The 16,550-nt window shown below is 46.5% G+C and overlaps 1 protein-coding gene across 1 annotated transcript in view; it reads right to left on the bottom strand.

Moving 5' to 3' along the window:
• LOC115464301 (enoyl-[acyl-carrier-protein] reductase, mitochondrial-like) overlaps positions 1-16,550 on the bottom strand; it is a 131,019-nt gene that overhangs the window by 85,219 nt on the left and 29,250 nt on the right. The window contains exon 4 of the mRNA XM_030194692.1: positions 7,138-7,378. Coding sequence (XP_030050552.1) covers positions 7,138-7,378 — 241 coding nt within the window. The remainder of the gene's footprint in view (positions 1-7,137; positions 7,379-16,550) is intronic.

Here is a 16,550-nt window from a genome sequence, read left to right as displayed (position 1 = left end):
CCCCCGTAGCTACGCCACTGGTCCCCTGGCATACATATCCAGTTGGGTTTTCAAGATATCCAACTGGCTGGGTGTGCCCCAGGGCCGGTTGAAAATCTCTGGGTCATAGAATACCTACCGTTACATGTGTAACTTAATTGACAGATTAGTTGCTAATTGGCACCGAGAACCAGTTATTGGTGCTGATTGGTGTTAATTGGCAGTAATTTGCAGTTACACACGTAGTGTCACTGAGTTGATATTCTGTAACATTACCGTGCAGATTACACAGCGCGTAACTGCAAAGGGGCTTGGATGTGGGAGGGGCATGGCTGAGTGAGAGACGTGCCCAACAGTTTACATGTTCAACTGTGATGTTCAGTCGCAAACATTTACACCAGCCATAGATGGGGTGTAAGCGGCTGCTTGTTAATGCCGACTTTTGTTAGCATTCTCTAATGGCAAGGATGCGCATAATTGCAGATTTTATAGAATTTGCGTCTAGCGCACAGCATCCGGGCGCCGAACTTTTATCAGTCTGTGCAGAAGTCCCCCCCCCCCCCCCCCCCCCCACCCAAGCTGTTGACCTCTTAGCCTTTATGGAAACTTGAACCTGAATTTTGGAAAGGTATGTCTGATAAACTGTGTCGCAGGCGCTCCCTGACTTTCCTCACTCGTCTCCAGCTACACGGCTTCATGATGCTGGTGCAGTCTCCTTGTTTTCCAGCCTCTGCATCCAACACTGCCAGTCCTTGCTGCTTTTTCAGTTGGGGATGCACTTGGCCAGATACCGACCCTGCTGCTGCTGTTCTTGCCGCTAACTTGCAGCTGGGAAGTGTTGAGGTGGTTGTTTCCTGGTTCCCATGTCGCATTCTGCTCAGCAAGGGGGCAGTTCTGTAACAGGGTACTTGCTCAACGTGCTGGTTATAGCACCTATTCTATAACGAAAAGAAGATACCGACATTTCCTTACAGATGGCAGCATAAATGGCCAAAAACATGTGTACATTTAAGACAGGATCGCTTAAATCTGCCCTTTGGTGTTTTTTGAAGTAATCACCTTAAAAAAAAAAGGACCTCTGAGGAACTATGGTGATTGAGACACAATATCCTTAAATGTTCAGTAGTTACATCTTCTGATGGTGCTTCCAAAGAAATGCTTTATTTAGAGCTCAGTATTCAAAAGAGCTTAACCAGGCTGGACAGGCTCCTGCTTGGTTAAACCCTGCTGAGTTGGCTATTCCTGGGCACTTGACTGGATAGTACTGCTAACTATCCCCTCTGACCATCAGTGCACTCGGGGGGGGGGGGGGGGGGGGGGGGGCAAAGCTTGAGCAGAGCTCGCACTTATCTGGTTAGTGGTCATATTCAGTCCATTTACCGGTTAAGTAAGTGGATTAAAGAACGGCTGTCCTAAATTTTTCCTGCTAGCTAACTGGCTACCAGTCTAATGGGCTGGTGCCTAGTTAACTTCTGGGTGACCTCGGATGCCACTGGTTGAGTATCCACTCTCATAGTTTTTTAATTAGCTGGGTATTTATTTTGGACATTGTAATCATGTACCCCTACATTTTTTAAATAGTGACAGTAATGGATTCTGGTTATTGGATGGTGTTTATGTAAACCATTTCTAAATGTTAGCACGTACATGTTTAAATGATATAATTTTATAATTTACTTGTATACCTGTGTTCTCTGTCCAGACTCTGTTGACATGCATGCCTAGGGTTACCATATTTGCTCCCCCCCCAAAAAGAGGACATGCCCCACCCCGCCCCCTGTCACATACCGCCCTGCCCCTTTCACACACACACACACACACACACACACACACACACACACACACACACACACACACACACACACACACACACACACACACATCCCCCCCCATCACACCCTCCCCCAAAGGGTGTCCTGTCCTCCCCTCATCTTACCTTACTATACTACCCTGGTGGTCTAGTGACCTCTTCGGGGCAGGAAAGAGCCCCTCTTTCCTGCCCGGAGTGCCTGCATACTATTCCTTGCTGACTCCGGTCCCGGCGCAGATTCAGAATGGCTGCCGAGAGTTGAAGCGGCCTTGCGAGACTTCAATTCTCGGTGGACATTTTGAATCGGCGCCAGGACTGTCGGCAAGGAACAGTATGCAGGTGCTGGGGGCAGGAAAAGAGGGGGGGGGGGGGCTCTTTCCTGCCCCAAAGAGGTCACTAGACCACCAGGGCAGTATAGTAAGGTAAGGGGAGTGGAGGATAGGACACCACTAGGCCCAGTGGCGTAGGAAGGGGGGGGGGGCGGTGGGGCGGTCCGCCCCGGGTGTACGCGCTGAGGGGGTGTCGGCACCGCTGGTTATCTGCTCTCTCTGCCCCGGAACAGGTTACTTACTGTTCCGGGGCAGAGAAAGCAGGGAACCAACAGAGCCGATGCAGCTCCCAGAGACGACGTGCACTCGGCGGGGCGGAGCGCCAGCGGTAAAGATGCACTCCGGGGGGGGGGGGGGGGGTTTGCAGTGGCGACCCGCCCCGGGTGTCAGCCGGCCTCGCTACGCTGCTGACTAGGCCTTGCCCGTTTGTCCGGAAATCCGGACAAACGGGCAGAATGGCAAAACCCGCCCGGTTGCCTGGCCATGTCCTCAGAAAGAGGACACATCCTGGTAAAACCAGACATATGGTAATCCTATGGATGCCCACCTGCAGAGTATACGCCATCAAATTATGACATGCACTTTTCCTCTAGTTGTATTCTGTAAGAGGTCATTGACATGCCTTCTTGCCACCTAAAACTACATGTCTCCTTATAGAATTACCCCCCTCTCAAATGCAGAATTCTGTGTAGGCGGAGAATCCTGTGTAACTTCTGCATTGCAGAGTTGTATAGAATTTCCCTAGGGGTAAAGGATCTGAAGACTTACACTGTTCACATTCTGCTATCTAAAATATACAACTAAAAATATATTAGAGTTTGTTGCACAGACCAGTGAAATGTGGGTTTTTTTTTCTCTGTTTCAATTGCTCCTTAGTGATATTTATCAATTCAAATTTCCCTCCAAGTGAGGTCTTCTCCCACCATTGCTTCATTGGTGCAAAGTGGTATGGTAGCCTTGTTAGTCCATTTTTAAAGGTAATAAACAGAAATAAAACGAACAGGGAAAAGAAAATAAGTTGATCAGAAATCAGTCAATTCTGATCTGAAGAAGAAGGGTTACCTTCGAAACTGGAGGAGTGGCCTAGTGGTTAGGGTGGTGGACTTTGGTCCTGGGGAACTGAGGAACTGAGTTCGATTCCCACTTCAGGCACAGGCAGCTCCTTGTGACTCTGGGCAAGTCACTTAACCCTCCATTGCCCCATGTAAGCCGCATTGAGCCTGCCATGAGTGGGAAAGTGCGGGGTACAAATGTAACAAAAAATAAACTCATCAAAAAATGTAATGTTAGTCCAATAAAAAAGGTTCGACTGAGCAATCCAGTAGATAACATCTTTGATGTTCACTTCCTTTAAAACTTCAGTCATTCCTTTCCCTTCATCCAGTGCACAAACAAGCGTAAGAAGGTTACGGCGATATTTTTTTCTTTAAGGTTTCCAGTACGCCCTGGTCCATTGACTGACACAATGATGTGATGTTTGGAGGAAGAAAAGTGCAGCAGGAGCCATGTTTTTAAAGGCTCTAGGATTACTTTCCAATGAAAGTCAATGGTAATTTGTTTACCTGTTGCATTGCCAATGGCTAAAATAAGTCACTCTTTCTTTACTAAGTTTGTAACTTGGAGAAGAGGGCTCCGAGCCGTGATGCAAGCGTTCTTGATGGCAACATTTTAAAATTTAACCTGGTTTCATCACAGTCTTATATCAGGTCCCTTGATACGCCTTCCTTTTTAATAGGATGCGGGAATTTCACTTTGAATGTGACAGATTCCTCAGAATCCGCTGACAGCTTTTCCTCAGCAATGTAGAGCTGCCTTTATTCCATATGTTTTCTTCAAACACTCAAGCCACCCAGTACGAGCAGTGACATCAAGGTCTCTTTTCTGTGTGAACCACAGGAATAAGGCATTTTTTTCATAGTTTTTAAAATGTTCAATGAAAAATTAGAGGCATGATTTGAGCCCCATTTTTGCAGCTCACTACATTGCCTTTTCCAGTCAGTAACTGTTACTCTCCCCACTTCTAGTTCTGTTGCAATTTTTTTGGATGGATTCACCCTTGTCACTGCTTTTTAAAGCATCAAGTTTCTGCTCTATAGGTAAAAACAACTTTTTTCCTCTTTTTGAATGGCTATTTCGGAAGTGATCTTCTGAAAGGGGAAGAATAAAAATACAGCACTGTAATGTACAGTATTATCTATTAAAAATGTTGTAGAAAAAGAGAGTAAAACTCAGTGTGCAGTAAAAGCAGGATCCTGGCTCACAACGGAGCTGTTTTGTGGTAAAAGTATGGCCCTGGGTTTGAAAGTTGTCTCAGGTGTGACACTTCCTTCTGTGCTATGCCTTAGGACGGAATGAGAACCCGTGCACTTCTTATCAGTGATGTCACCGAGGGGGGGGGGGGGCGGGGCGGGGCGGGGCGGGCTGGGCTGGGTCCCCTGTCGGATATACCAGATGGTTGGATCAGTGAAGGTTGTATAATCGAGACTGTACTGTAGTTACAACAGCTAGATGGTATTTACAGCTTTTATATCTGAGCCCTAAAAAAAAAGTAATGTATACATCTGTTCTCTCTGAAACTTTTCACTTTCAAGCAGCAATACTATGTAAGCCGCATTGAACCTCCTATGTGTGGGAAAGCACGGGGTACAAAAATGACCCAGTACGTTTCTATGGGAGAAGGAGTTCCAGCAGCTGCAGTATAAGCATACAGATATTCATTCATCATAATGATTATAAAATTAAGCCTTCCAAACTGCCTTTCCCTTTCATCCCATCCCTTCTCCCAGTCACAGAAACAGAGGGGCTGATGCTCAAAACTAACACCAGCGCTAAAAGGGGGTAAGCGCCAGGTTTGTTTGCATAATGTGCACTAAATGCTTTAATGGTTTCAGTGCAGACCGCATTAAAATGTATTTAACTGCATGTTTATGTGGACATCATACACCCCACAGTCATGCTAAAAAAAAAAAGTTTCTAAAGAGCGTTTAGTGTGGGAATATTTTCACCAGATCCAGGGCATCATTAGAATGGTTGGTTTTGGAGAGGTGTCTAGTGGCACCCCCTTCTCTCCCTCCAACCCAACCGCTGTGCTGCAGCAGCTTGAAAAAAATACTCTAGTAGTCTATTGGGTTCCCTCCCAACCTGACCTATTTTGAGCGTCGCACCCCCCTTCCTCAATATAAAAAGAATGCACTGGTGGTCCATTGACCCCCTCCCTCCAGTCAAAAAATGCCCTGGTGATTTGGTGAACCTCCTAGGATAGGCCTGGCCCCCCAGTCACTTGGTCTGGTCTAGTGGAAGCCAGCCTGCCCACGCCCCCCCCCCCCCCACTCCAAGCACCATACCTTGTTGGAGACAGGAGTGATAGCCACTTACTCCTGGTTCTCAAAGTGCCATCTTCAAAATGGTGGTGCCCCGCCTGCATAATGCATACGGGGATACATTAGGCAGGGCCTAACTACCATATAAGGTGCCCAGAGAATCAGGAGTGAGTGGGTATTGCTCCTGCCTCCTACAGGGTCTGGGGGTGGTTGCGCTTTCTCTAGATTACCAGGCCAAGTGACTAGAGGAAGGAGGGGCCAGGTTTGGCCTGGCCTAGCTGGGGGACGGGAGGCCACTGGACTACCAGGGATTTTTTTTGTTTTATTTCCTTTGTCAAATAATTAAAGAATATACTTTGAACAGAAATTCAGAAAAAGTAAAGAATTAAGCTAATTAACACATTATTAATAGTCCACTACATAAGATGGGGGGTAGTGGGGTGCTATGGGTGGGTTGGATGGGTAGGTTGTGAAGGGTTTCTCCTTTCATTGTTTGTATGGGAATGGCTATGGGGTACTTGGGGGGGGGGGGTTAGATAAAACAAAAATTGTCAGTGTGGTCATGTTTGATGGAGGAAGATATGCGTATCATAGACTAGAGCTTACATTGTTATCTATAGCACTGGAATTTTGCCTGTAAGAGAGTAATCTGCATGCATGTACTGCACTGATGCTAATAAAGATAATAAAAATAAAAAGATGGGAAGCCAAGGATAATATCCATGGGAAGGTGGAAACAGGAAATAACAATAAGGGAAAAAAGCCCCTGATGCTATTCATTTCTAAGTCTGGAATCTAGGTTGCAGTGGGTACAGCGATCAAGGCTCCTTTTACCGTCTCAAAAAAACTCTGGAATTGGGCAGGTTCATAGAAAATATACTTATTTTCTTGATGGGAGAGAAAACATTTACAAGGAAAATGCAAGTGAAAAACCGCGCCAGTGGAAATTGCAGATTGCTATAACATCATAACAAATTTTGCGCAACTGAGTCCATCTAGAGACATCGGGAAATATCTCTTATCTCCCATAAAAGTAACTTTTTCTTAATTCTGTAAAAGTCTCAAAATTGTTTCCTTATCTTCAAGAAATATTAAGGAGACAAGGAGAGTAGCTCTATCTGATGTTTCAAGGAGCCCAGAGACATCTAGGCCTTTCCCTTCTTCCAGTTGTTCTGCCTCCATTTTTGCTGGTGCAATATAGTATATTCAAATCAGGAAATTTCAATATAGTTCTCAAAAACTTTTGAAATAATTCCTTCTGAGACAGTTATTTGGAAACAGGAACATTTTAAAAATCTAGGTTTGCTTTTATTCGTATTCTCTATCTTACATAATAGCAGAGCTTTGTCTGCCCCCTGTTGAGTAACAGAGTTCTAGTTCCACAGTCAATTTTTGAACTTTTTCTATTCTAGTTAAATTAGTTTGTACTGAAGTTTTGGTATTATTCAATCTTCCTACAGTACTCATTGAAATAGTCACAAAGTGTGAGTATATCTTATGGAGACTCTTCATGGCCAACCACAAGGCCTCCATATCTATTGTTGGTGGTTTAATCGGAGACTTGTGGAGGAGCAATGCTGCAAGATTATCGGCGGATCCAGGCTGGGCCCAGCAATAGCTGCACTCCTTTGTCTTTCCTCATTCTCACTGCCTCTGACAGCAGCCAGCGAATCTCCTCTCAACTGCAATTGTGCCTAACCTGGCACAATCACCTTAGATGAAATCACTTCCAGGGACAAATGGGAGATCAAACGCTGCCCACCAGGTTCACTCCCGAGTCCCTCCAATGCTTGCGCTGCAGTCTCTTGCTGTAACTCCAGTGGAGAAGGAGTAACTGGGCCTCTTCGGCTCAATGAGATCTTGTCCAAATTGGGCTCCTTTCCCAGCCCAATAGCAGACATGCCTATAGCAGCAGAGGTCATAGAAGATGTAATAACGGTCTGTTGCAGAAAAGAGGTAACAGGAGCAGCTGGAGGGAAAAATCCTCTGTTCTCTGTGTTTTGGCTTTAATAAACGTTTACCACCCAAATCCAGGAAAATATATGCCAGGAGGTAAAGGAGCTCACTTCTCTGTGTCTTGCTCTGGCGCCATCTTGGCTGCCACCATTTTGAACTGCGAAGCTGGCATGGGAAGCAATGACTGGGAATTGCTGCTGTCCGCCTGTCACGTCTGTGGTTGTGACCCCCCTCAGGCTTACCTTATTTCTGGTGGTCAGCTTCTAAGCTGGATTCTGTCTGGTCTTTCTAAGTTTTCTCTGTCTCTGTGTGCTGGCTGCTTCCAGCATGGCTCTGATTTCTCCACTATACTGCACCTGTGTGTGTTAAGCCTCTCTGTGCTTCTGGATCCCTTCTGCTTGTGTTTTGGGTTGTGTTCCTCTTGCCCCCTGGTGACCAGACCTGGTGGCTGCATTGGATTGTCTGTGCTGTTTCCCGTTCCAGACTTCAGCCTAGTCCAGTCCGGATCTTCCGGCCTGCCAGACTTGCTTGTCTTGTTTGAGCCTGCTCAGCACCCGTAGCGGCCGGGTGATTGCTGCAGCTGAATTTCAGCTGCTGCTGGGCTTATTGGCCATTTGGAAACTCTCTGCTTTGCCTTTGCATCGCCTGAGGCCCTGGTTTGTTGGTGCTTGCTGCACTTCTGCCTAGTCCAGTTTATAGTCTGTATTCTTGCCTGATTCTAGTTTAGTCTTTGTGTAGCTTCTTGTACTGTATTGCTTGTTTCCAGTATTGTTTCTTGTTTGTATGTCTTTGTCTAGTTCTAGGTTGTCTGTGTTTCTTGTTCAGTGGCTGCCTGGCAGCTTTCAGTCCTGTCCCTTATCTGTCAGTGTTTGTTCCCTGTTTCAGTGGCTGCTGGCAGCTTTCAGTTCTGTCCCTTGTCTGTCTGAGAGTCCTAGTCTAGTATTCTGCCTAGCCTCCCTGTGTGTTCTAGTCCCTGTGTGTATCCTGCTGGTATCCAGTTCCGGCCCTGTCCGGTAAGTCCTGCCGGCCGCCCGCACTCAGGGGCTCAACTCCTGAGGAACGGTGGTCAAGTGCAGGTGAAGTCTAGCTGGCCCTGTCAGAGTTCTGCCTTATCCCTGTGTGGGGTGGTTTTGCCTGCCGCTCCTCGGCAGTGGCCCAAGGGCTCACGATCCTAGTTCCTGCTTTTTGAAAATGTGACACCGCCTTACTCCAGACCACCAGGGCATGTGTTCAAGTAGGTCCAGGTTATAGGGGGCAGTTAGAGGCTTTCAGAAGAGGTTTTTTTCTGGGGGAGGTTGCTTGGCGCTTGAGGGTGGGACCTGGAGATGTAAGTGCTGTGGAAGGGGTTTCTTCTAGGGGGCCTCTCTGAAATGCGTGAGAAGAGGGGGCTTTAGTGTGTGGGCTGGAGAAAGGGGCCGAACGTGTGTGACTTTTTATGTCTGCTTATCCAGCATGTGCACTCTTCCCATCTTTCCCCATATCCAGCTTCTCCCCATTTCCTCTCTGATGTCCAACATCTTCCCTCTGTATCCTCATGTGTAGCATCTGCCCTCCATGTACCTTTTGCCTTCCCTCCCTACCTCATTTCCAGTATCTCCCTTTGGTCTCCCTATGCTCCCTCATGTGCAACATATCTACCCCCTCCACTTCCCCAGGACCAACATCTCTCCTTCGCTCTCTTCCTCCCTGTCCTCTATCTTAGGGTCCAACATGTTTGCATCTTTTTCCCTTCTCCTCCACCGTGGAGTCCAGCTGTTCTCTCTCTCCTGTGGGCCCGACATCTCTCATTTCCTTCCTTCCTTTCTTTTACTGCCCAGTATGTTTCTCTCCTTCTACAGGGCAAGGATCTCTCCCACTCAACACTTTCCCCATCTCTCTATTGTGTCTTCTTTCAGAGGTCCCTGCCATTGGTAGCATTTCACACTCTGCTGCTGATGCTGGTCCCCAAGCCTTCCTTTTGCTGCATTCAGCTCCCTGTGATGTAACTTCCTCTTGCTGCAGGGGCTGAACCTAGCAGAAGGAAGGCTTTGGGACTGGCGCCAGCCAGTGTGTGATATGCTACCACATATGGGGACCTGTGGAGGAAGACGTGTTTGCAGGTAGATAACAGGTGGGGGGTTGTGTTGAGAAACGCAGGTTGCTAGACCCGGCGCAGAGGGAGGGAGACATGTGCGAGATGGAAATACTAGCCGGAGGAGCAGGTGAAGCAGGCTTTCAGTGTCCTTGAGGCTTGGCATCCTGAGCCAGTGCCTTTTCTGGTCCATGCCTTGAGCTGGCCCTGACAGAGCTTATGAACTCTGTCTTTACACTTGCATGCCTTTTTTAGATGACTTTTATCTTTGGTTTGCTTTATCTCGCTTCATGTTTCATGGATGTTTATGAAATAGTATCACTCTCTGAAAAGATCATATTTGTTTTAGTTAGTCACCAGGATAGTCTGTACAGGAGAGGTGATGGTGTTTGAGAATTTTGCTTTTCTCCTGTCCTGAAATAGTTGTATGTGTAACATGTCTGGAGTTAGCAGCTGCTTCATATCTGGGGGAAGGACCTACTTCTTTTCAGACTCCCAAGCAGCAGGGGTGTTTTTCATCCAGGCAGGAATGAAAGGAAGGAAGGCCCTAGTGAGCTTGGAGCAGAACAGTTGCTCTGCTTCCTGATCCAGCCCCTCTTCTGACTACCCCCTCCTCTGGCTCCTAATTGCACATTAAATTAGTCCCTGATGCTAAGTGTTAATTAGACATGATTAGACATCAGGATGTAGACATTTTTATTTTACTTTGCTCTAAAGAAGGAGAAAAATAACTATAAAGGTGTGTAGGTCTAACCATTAAACCATTCGTTTTATTGCACTGAGATAAGAGCTTGTCTGTGTGCAAAAAGCACTTGAACCTATGATCTTTCCTCACCTAATTCCATAATGATACTGACAGCTTGTCCTGGTCTTCTCTTAGCAATCACTGTCAAAGCTGCTGTAGAGAAAACTTTTCAGTGCCTCTCAAGATTGTTGATTAACCATGGCCAGTCTTGCTTGGACTGTTTTTACTGATTTTAGGTTACTGTCGTATATATTGCTTTCTGCATCATGTGCCAAACTTTTGCTTTCTTTGATCTAGCAAGTTTCTCCTGTTCTTTGGACTGCCAGCTGAACTGAAACTAGGGCTGAGGTCTGACACCAAGAGCTTTCATTTGCAAATACCCAGGGATTGTCCTTCCCCTCCTCCCCCTACTATTTAATGTCTCCTCCTGATATGAACTAGCTCCTTCAGGTGACACTCCTCAGCCAGGGAGGACCATAGGAGTTTATGCCAGAACCCTGCAATCATGGTCCCTAAATTCAATCTCTATGTGCCACCATTGTATAATGGCTGGTGACCTCTTGTAAGAGTCAGTGGATGCTACCTTCACAGCATTTCTAGCACCGTCTGAGAAATAGAAGATAAGAGAGAGGCATCAAACTCCCTGTAATGCCCCATTGTGCTGATTTGATTATAGCTATACATTCCAACAGGTGCATATTTTTGTTTTACAAATACTAGCTCTAGCTACGTTAATTAAAACTATAAGTTCTGATATTTGCAAGTTTATACAAAAGGGGCAATTCTGTAACTGGGCGCCATAATTTAGCTGCTCACTAAAGTTGTAAAATACGGCTGAACGCGCGCTTATCTCGTACATGTGCAACTGTTAGTGATGTGCATAAGTGCCTACTATTCTCTAACTTGCGCACACAATTGCCCCTGGATTCTATAAATGGCACCCAAATTTGAGTGCCCGAAATTGTATGTGATCCTGAGATCCACATGTAAAGAAATTAGTTAATGAGCCGTTAACAATCAGTTATGGATGATTGGCTCTAATTGGGATTTGTACGCAGCTATGGCTGTGCGTGATTCTATAAAGATCCATGCCCAAAATCCCCTCAAGTGCAACCCAGAAAGGGCTGTGGCTGTGGGAGAGGCATAGGCAGGTTAGAGGCATTCCAAAGAATTACACACAGTGTTACAGAATTTGGGGGCTGTGTGCCCAAGTTGCATGTCCAGGTTTCAGTTGATATAACTCCTCGCACCCTAGGTTGGGCACCAGAATACACGTTAAATGCTATTCTGTAAAGAGCGCTCAGCCCTGGCCACCCTTTGTAGCAGTGTTTCCTGACATTACTCCTAAGTCTACCACCCCGCAACCTCAGTTCATGTCCTCTAGTTTTACTGTTTCCCCTTGTCTGGAAAAGATTTGTTTCTATATTAATATCTTTAAAGTATTTAAATGTCTGTGTCATATCTTCCCTGTCCCTTCTTTCCTCTAGGGTATACATATTTAGGTCTTCCAGTCTCTTCTCGTACATCTTTTGGCTCAATTCCCATACCATTTTTGTTGCCTTCCTCTGGACCGCGCTTAACAACTTTTTACATACTTACCGCCTCCAAAACTGAACACAGTACTCCAGGTAGGGCCTTACCAATGACTTGTACAAGGGCATCAACACCTTCCTTCTTCTTCTGGTTATGTCTTTCTCAATACAGCCTAGCATCCTTCTGACTACGGCCACCAACTTGTCACACTGTTTTGTCGCTTTCAGATCCTCCGACACTATCGCCCCATGGTCCAGTTCCCCAGTGGCATGCAGTTAAGGCCTTCAAGAGATTCACTTGAGTCCCCACCCTGCTAGGAACATGCTATTTTTTTGTTTGTTTCTTTATCTTTGATCCACTTGGTCCCTTCCCTTGTCAGCAACAGAGCAGACTTGTACAACTTCTTTGGTTCTTGGCTCATTGCTGCGGAGCTGCCAAGTTGCTCAGCTCTAGGAGGGAGATTTTTTGGCCAATCTGGTGGTTGAACTTAAATGCCAGTTCAGTGTTGTTTGTAGTCTCAGATACTACTAAGTTAAATCAGCGTTTCATGTCCCATAATGTACCAGGATAAGGTTGCAGAAATCCAGAACTAGTTCAGAATTTCCTTCCTGGAACTGGATAACTTGTCAGCTCTCCAGCTGTAAACATTAAGCCTCTCCATTTGAGGCATGTGTTTGCAGGGACCGCTGCTCACCCATGAAATATTACTGCTACCATGCCAACAGATAGGCTCTGCAGTTTCCCTGCAGCTTCTGGAGAAGTGAAATGTTCGGGGAAGAGAGCGAAGGTGAGAAAAGAAGTAAATCTGCCTAGGGCCCAATATAATGTTACTCTTACCCTGCTAGGAACATGCTATCTTTTTGTTTGTTTACCTTTGATCTGATTGGTCCCTTCCCTTGTCAGCACAGCATGATTGGTGGAAAAGAGTAATCCTGCATCCTTAGCTCCTCGTACTGAGCTGCTGAAGGTGCACTCAGTGCATGTGTATTCCTCCATGAGTACTGATGAATCTTTTTGCAGTTGTGCCATTCACTGCACTGGAGCTATAGCAGTGTGGCAGCCACGCCTTTCCCTGCACAGCAGTATGGCAGCCGCATGTTCCCCTGCTCTGTGGCCTTCAAAGTGCTCTGTGAGAGTGGAGCCCCACTGCTGCAGCTTTGTGTCTTGGTTTGCCAACTAACTGCCTTCAACTGCTGAGTGCTGACTGCACTGCCATTGATTTGGCTCTGCCTCTAGGCAGATTTGGTAAGAAAAAAAATTCATTTTTTTTGTGTGTGTGTGGGGGGGGGGGGGGTTCTTTGGGATTGAGAGGTTATATGTTGGGGGCCACCGAGCCCCTCTTGCTGTTTTCTCAGGAGAAAGAGCATTTCACACTCGGAATAACTTGGCAGTCCCAACGTATCACCTCCAATTGAGAGATGATGTGATGGAGCCGCTGAGCCCCCCCTTGCTGTTTCTCTGGGGATGAGAAACAAGATATTTTGGCCACCAAACTCCTATTTTTGTTTCTCTGGAGTTGTTATATGTTGTGATCTTGTTAACTGGTTCTGTTTCCAGTGTTAAGGACATTTTCATGGATGTTTCAAGCTATGTACTGTCATTCACAAAATTTTGTATGGTTCGGCCCCAATATACAGGAGCAACCTCATTAAATTACCCTCACGTAATGCCTCTAAATCATCTAGAGAATATCTTATCTTACATTTCCCAAATTGTAAGAAAGTAACCTACAAAACAAAAAAAAACAAAAAAAGTGGAGGAGTGGCCTAGTGGTTAGGGTGGTAGACTTTGGTCCTGAGGAACTGAGTTTGATTCCCACTTCAGGCACAGGCAGCTCCTTGTGACTCTGGGCAAGTCACTTAACCCTCCATTGCCCCATGTAAGCCGCATTGAGCCTGCCATGAGTGGGAAAGCGCGGGGTACAAATGTAACAAAAAAAAATACTGCTAACATTTTATGTCAAGGCACTAAAATTTGGAGCTCCTTACCTAAAAACCATCAAATGCACCGATGATTATTTGTTGTTCTGGTCTATTGAAAACTCATTTCTTCAGTCCAGCCTTTAAGGAAATAAGCACTCTTCTCAAATAAACTCATGGCATTAATGTTTACCTCATTCCCATCTCCCACTACTCCTATCTTTCCCAGTTAATCCTAGCCCTTTACCTTTTTCCTCCATATTTCAGTTATCTATCTTAAATCACTAAGGGGGTTGTTTAATAGGAATAAAATAGGCCCTGCTACAGATAACTCAAGCTAAGTTTTACTAAACAACCCCCCATGTATTTAATTAAATCTGCTCCTAACTCAAGTTTTACTGATGTGACATTATATGTTGTATTTTACTTTTGTGATAATATATTTTGAACATGTTCATGCTTTTCTAATTGTTATATAAGTCACATTGAACCTGAGTTCTACTCGGGCTAGTGCAGGATATAAATGTCATAAATAAATGTTTCATGCAGCTGTATCATCAGTTTGGCTCATAGTGACACTGATTTTGCGTTGTTTACTGTCACACCTGTTTGAGTATGCCCTGAAGAAGGAATGGGTGACAAGGAAAACTTATTTTATTTTCTTGCATGCACCCTGGAGGTCATGTGTCTGCTTTTCTCTGCTTTTGCCTCGTTTGGGTGTACACAATACTTTGCTGCATCAGCCTCAAAATATCACAAAAGTCTGTTCTACTCAGATTATGGAATCTGAAGTTATACACAGACTGACATTCAGTGGTGTACATTGGTCGGCTGCCACCCGGGGCGGATCACTGCTGCACATTATCTCCCCCGCCCACCCCCCGGGTGCATTGCTCTTACCTCCTGGGGGTGCAGGAAGTAGCCTCGCGGCTGTCGGCTCCTCGGGTTCCCTGCCCTGGAATAGGAAGTAACAGAGGGAGCAGGGAACCGGCGGAACCGTCAGCTGAGCGACTGCTTCCTGCACACCCCCCCCCCCCCGCAGCATGCACCTGGGGTGGACTGCCCCCACTGCCCCACCCTTGATATGCCACAGCTGACATTATGTGGTGTAGAACTCTGAAGTATAGATTTTGCAAAGGTGGTGGTGATACAGAACTTAAGTTTCTTCAAATCAACACAGAAGTCAAAAGGAGAAGTGGAAAATGTTATAGGTGACTCTCGGAAAGAAACCAAAACGTGACATAATTCAGCACAGTATATTATCTTTGATTAAGGGTACACATTGCACTAATGTGTAGCACAGTGGTGTCCAACTTTGGTCCTCGAGGGCCACAATCTAGTTGGGTTTTCAGGATTTCCTCAGTGAATATGCATGAGATTATTTGCATGCACTGCTTCCATTGTATGCAAACAGGCAGTGGCGTAGGAAGGGGGGGCGGTGGGGCAGTCTGCCTCTGGTGCACGCCGCTGGGGGGGGGGGGGTGTCGGCTCCACTGGTTCCCTGCTCTCTCTGCCCTGGAACAGGTTACTTCCTGTTCCGGGGCAGAGAGAGCAGGGAACCAGCGGAGCCGACGCAGCTCCCAGCGACATGCAGTCGGGGGCAGATCAGCCCTCCCGTCCACTCCTCACTTCTCAATGCATGTAAGAATGCACTCCGGGGGGGGGGGGGTGCGCGCTGGAGAGGGGGAGGGTGCGCGCGCCGAGGGGGGGTGCGCCGTGCTGCACCCGGGGGGGGGGTGCGCAGCGGCGACCCGCCCCGGGTGTCAGCCGCCCTTGCTATGGCACTGCAAATAGGTCTCATGCATATTCATTGTGAAAATCATGTAAACCTGACCTGGTGAGGCCTGAGGTTGGTCACCCCTGGTTTAGTACATCTACTGAATCCCCTGCTATAAATGTCACCGCACGCCACTGTTGTTCCCTTTCTGTGCATATCAGCCTCTCATCTCCTAGCACATACAAGCTCCCTTGGATATCTGTTGCCCAAATGCATCACTCTGCACTTCTTTGCATTAAATTTTAACGGCCAAACATTAGTCTATTCTTCTAACGTTTGCAGATCCTTTTTCATGTTTTCCACTCCTTCCGGGGTTCCACTCTGTTAAAAATCTTGGTATCATCTGCAAAAAAGACAGACCTTACCATTTAACCCTTTGTCCAATTATCTTTGTCCACAAACCCAAGGATGTATTCAAGTTTCCAGCCATGTAACCTGTAAGTGATCACTCCTTATGTAACACAGTTTTTGATGTCATCTTCCATTGTACTTCACCCTTATCCATAGTTGAGCATGCAAGATCCCCTCCTTAGTTTACATGAAGCACATCTCCAACCATAGGGTCCCACATGGCTGCATGATGTGATCATTAATTGTAAAACCACTAAAACAGGGGTTCTTAACCTTTTTTGGTTCTTGCACCCCTTTAACTAATCAGTGAAACCCTCACGCCCCCTTCCTAAACTTAGGGTTACCATATGTTTGTGTTTACCAAGACATGTCCTCTTTTTGAGGGCACTGTGGGGCGTCCGGGCGGGTTTTCTTCAGCCTACCTGTTTGTCAGGGCTTGCAGGCAGGCTGGTTTGCGGCCAGCCTTAAGGTTCCCTCCCCTTACATACCTTGAAGTGTCTAGTGGCGTCTTTGGGGCAGGAAAGAACCCCACTCTTTCCTGTCTGGTGCTGCTGCTGCTGATCGCTCGCTCCTGGTGGTGCTTCAGAATGGTTGCCATGACTTCAAGCAATGGCCTTGCAAGACTTCCGCAGAAGTCTGGCAAGGTCACTGCTTGAAGCCTTGGCAGCCATTTTGAAGCACCACCGGCAGTGAACAGGTGAGCAGCAGCAGCGCTGGACAGGAAAGAGTGGGGTTTTTTTCCTGCCCCAAAGAGACCACC

The sequence above is a fragment of the Microcaecilia unicolor genome, chromosome 3 (genome assembly GCF_901765095.1).
Source record: "Microcaecilia unicolor chromosome 3, aMicUni1.1, whole genome shotgun sequence".
In the NCBI taxonomy this organism is placed as follows: domain Eukaryota; kingdom Metazoa; phylum Chordata; class Amphibia; order Gymnophiona; family Siphonopidae; genus Microcaecilia; species Microcaecilia unicolor.
Note: the sequence above shows the minus strand (reverse complement) of the source record. Positions and strands in the feature narration are given on the sequence as shown.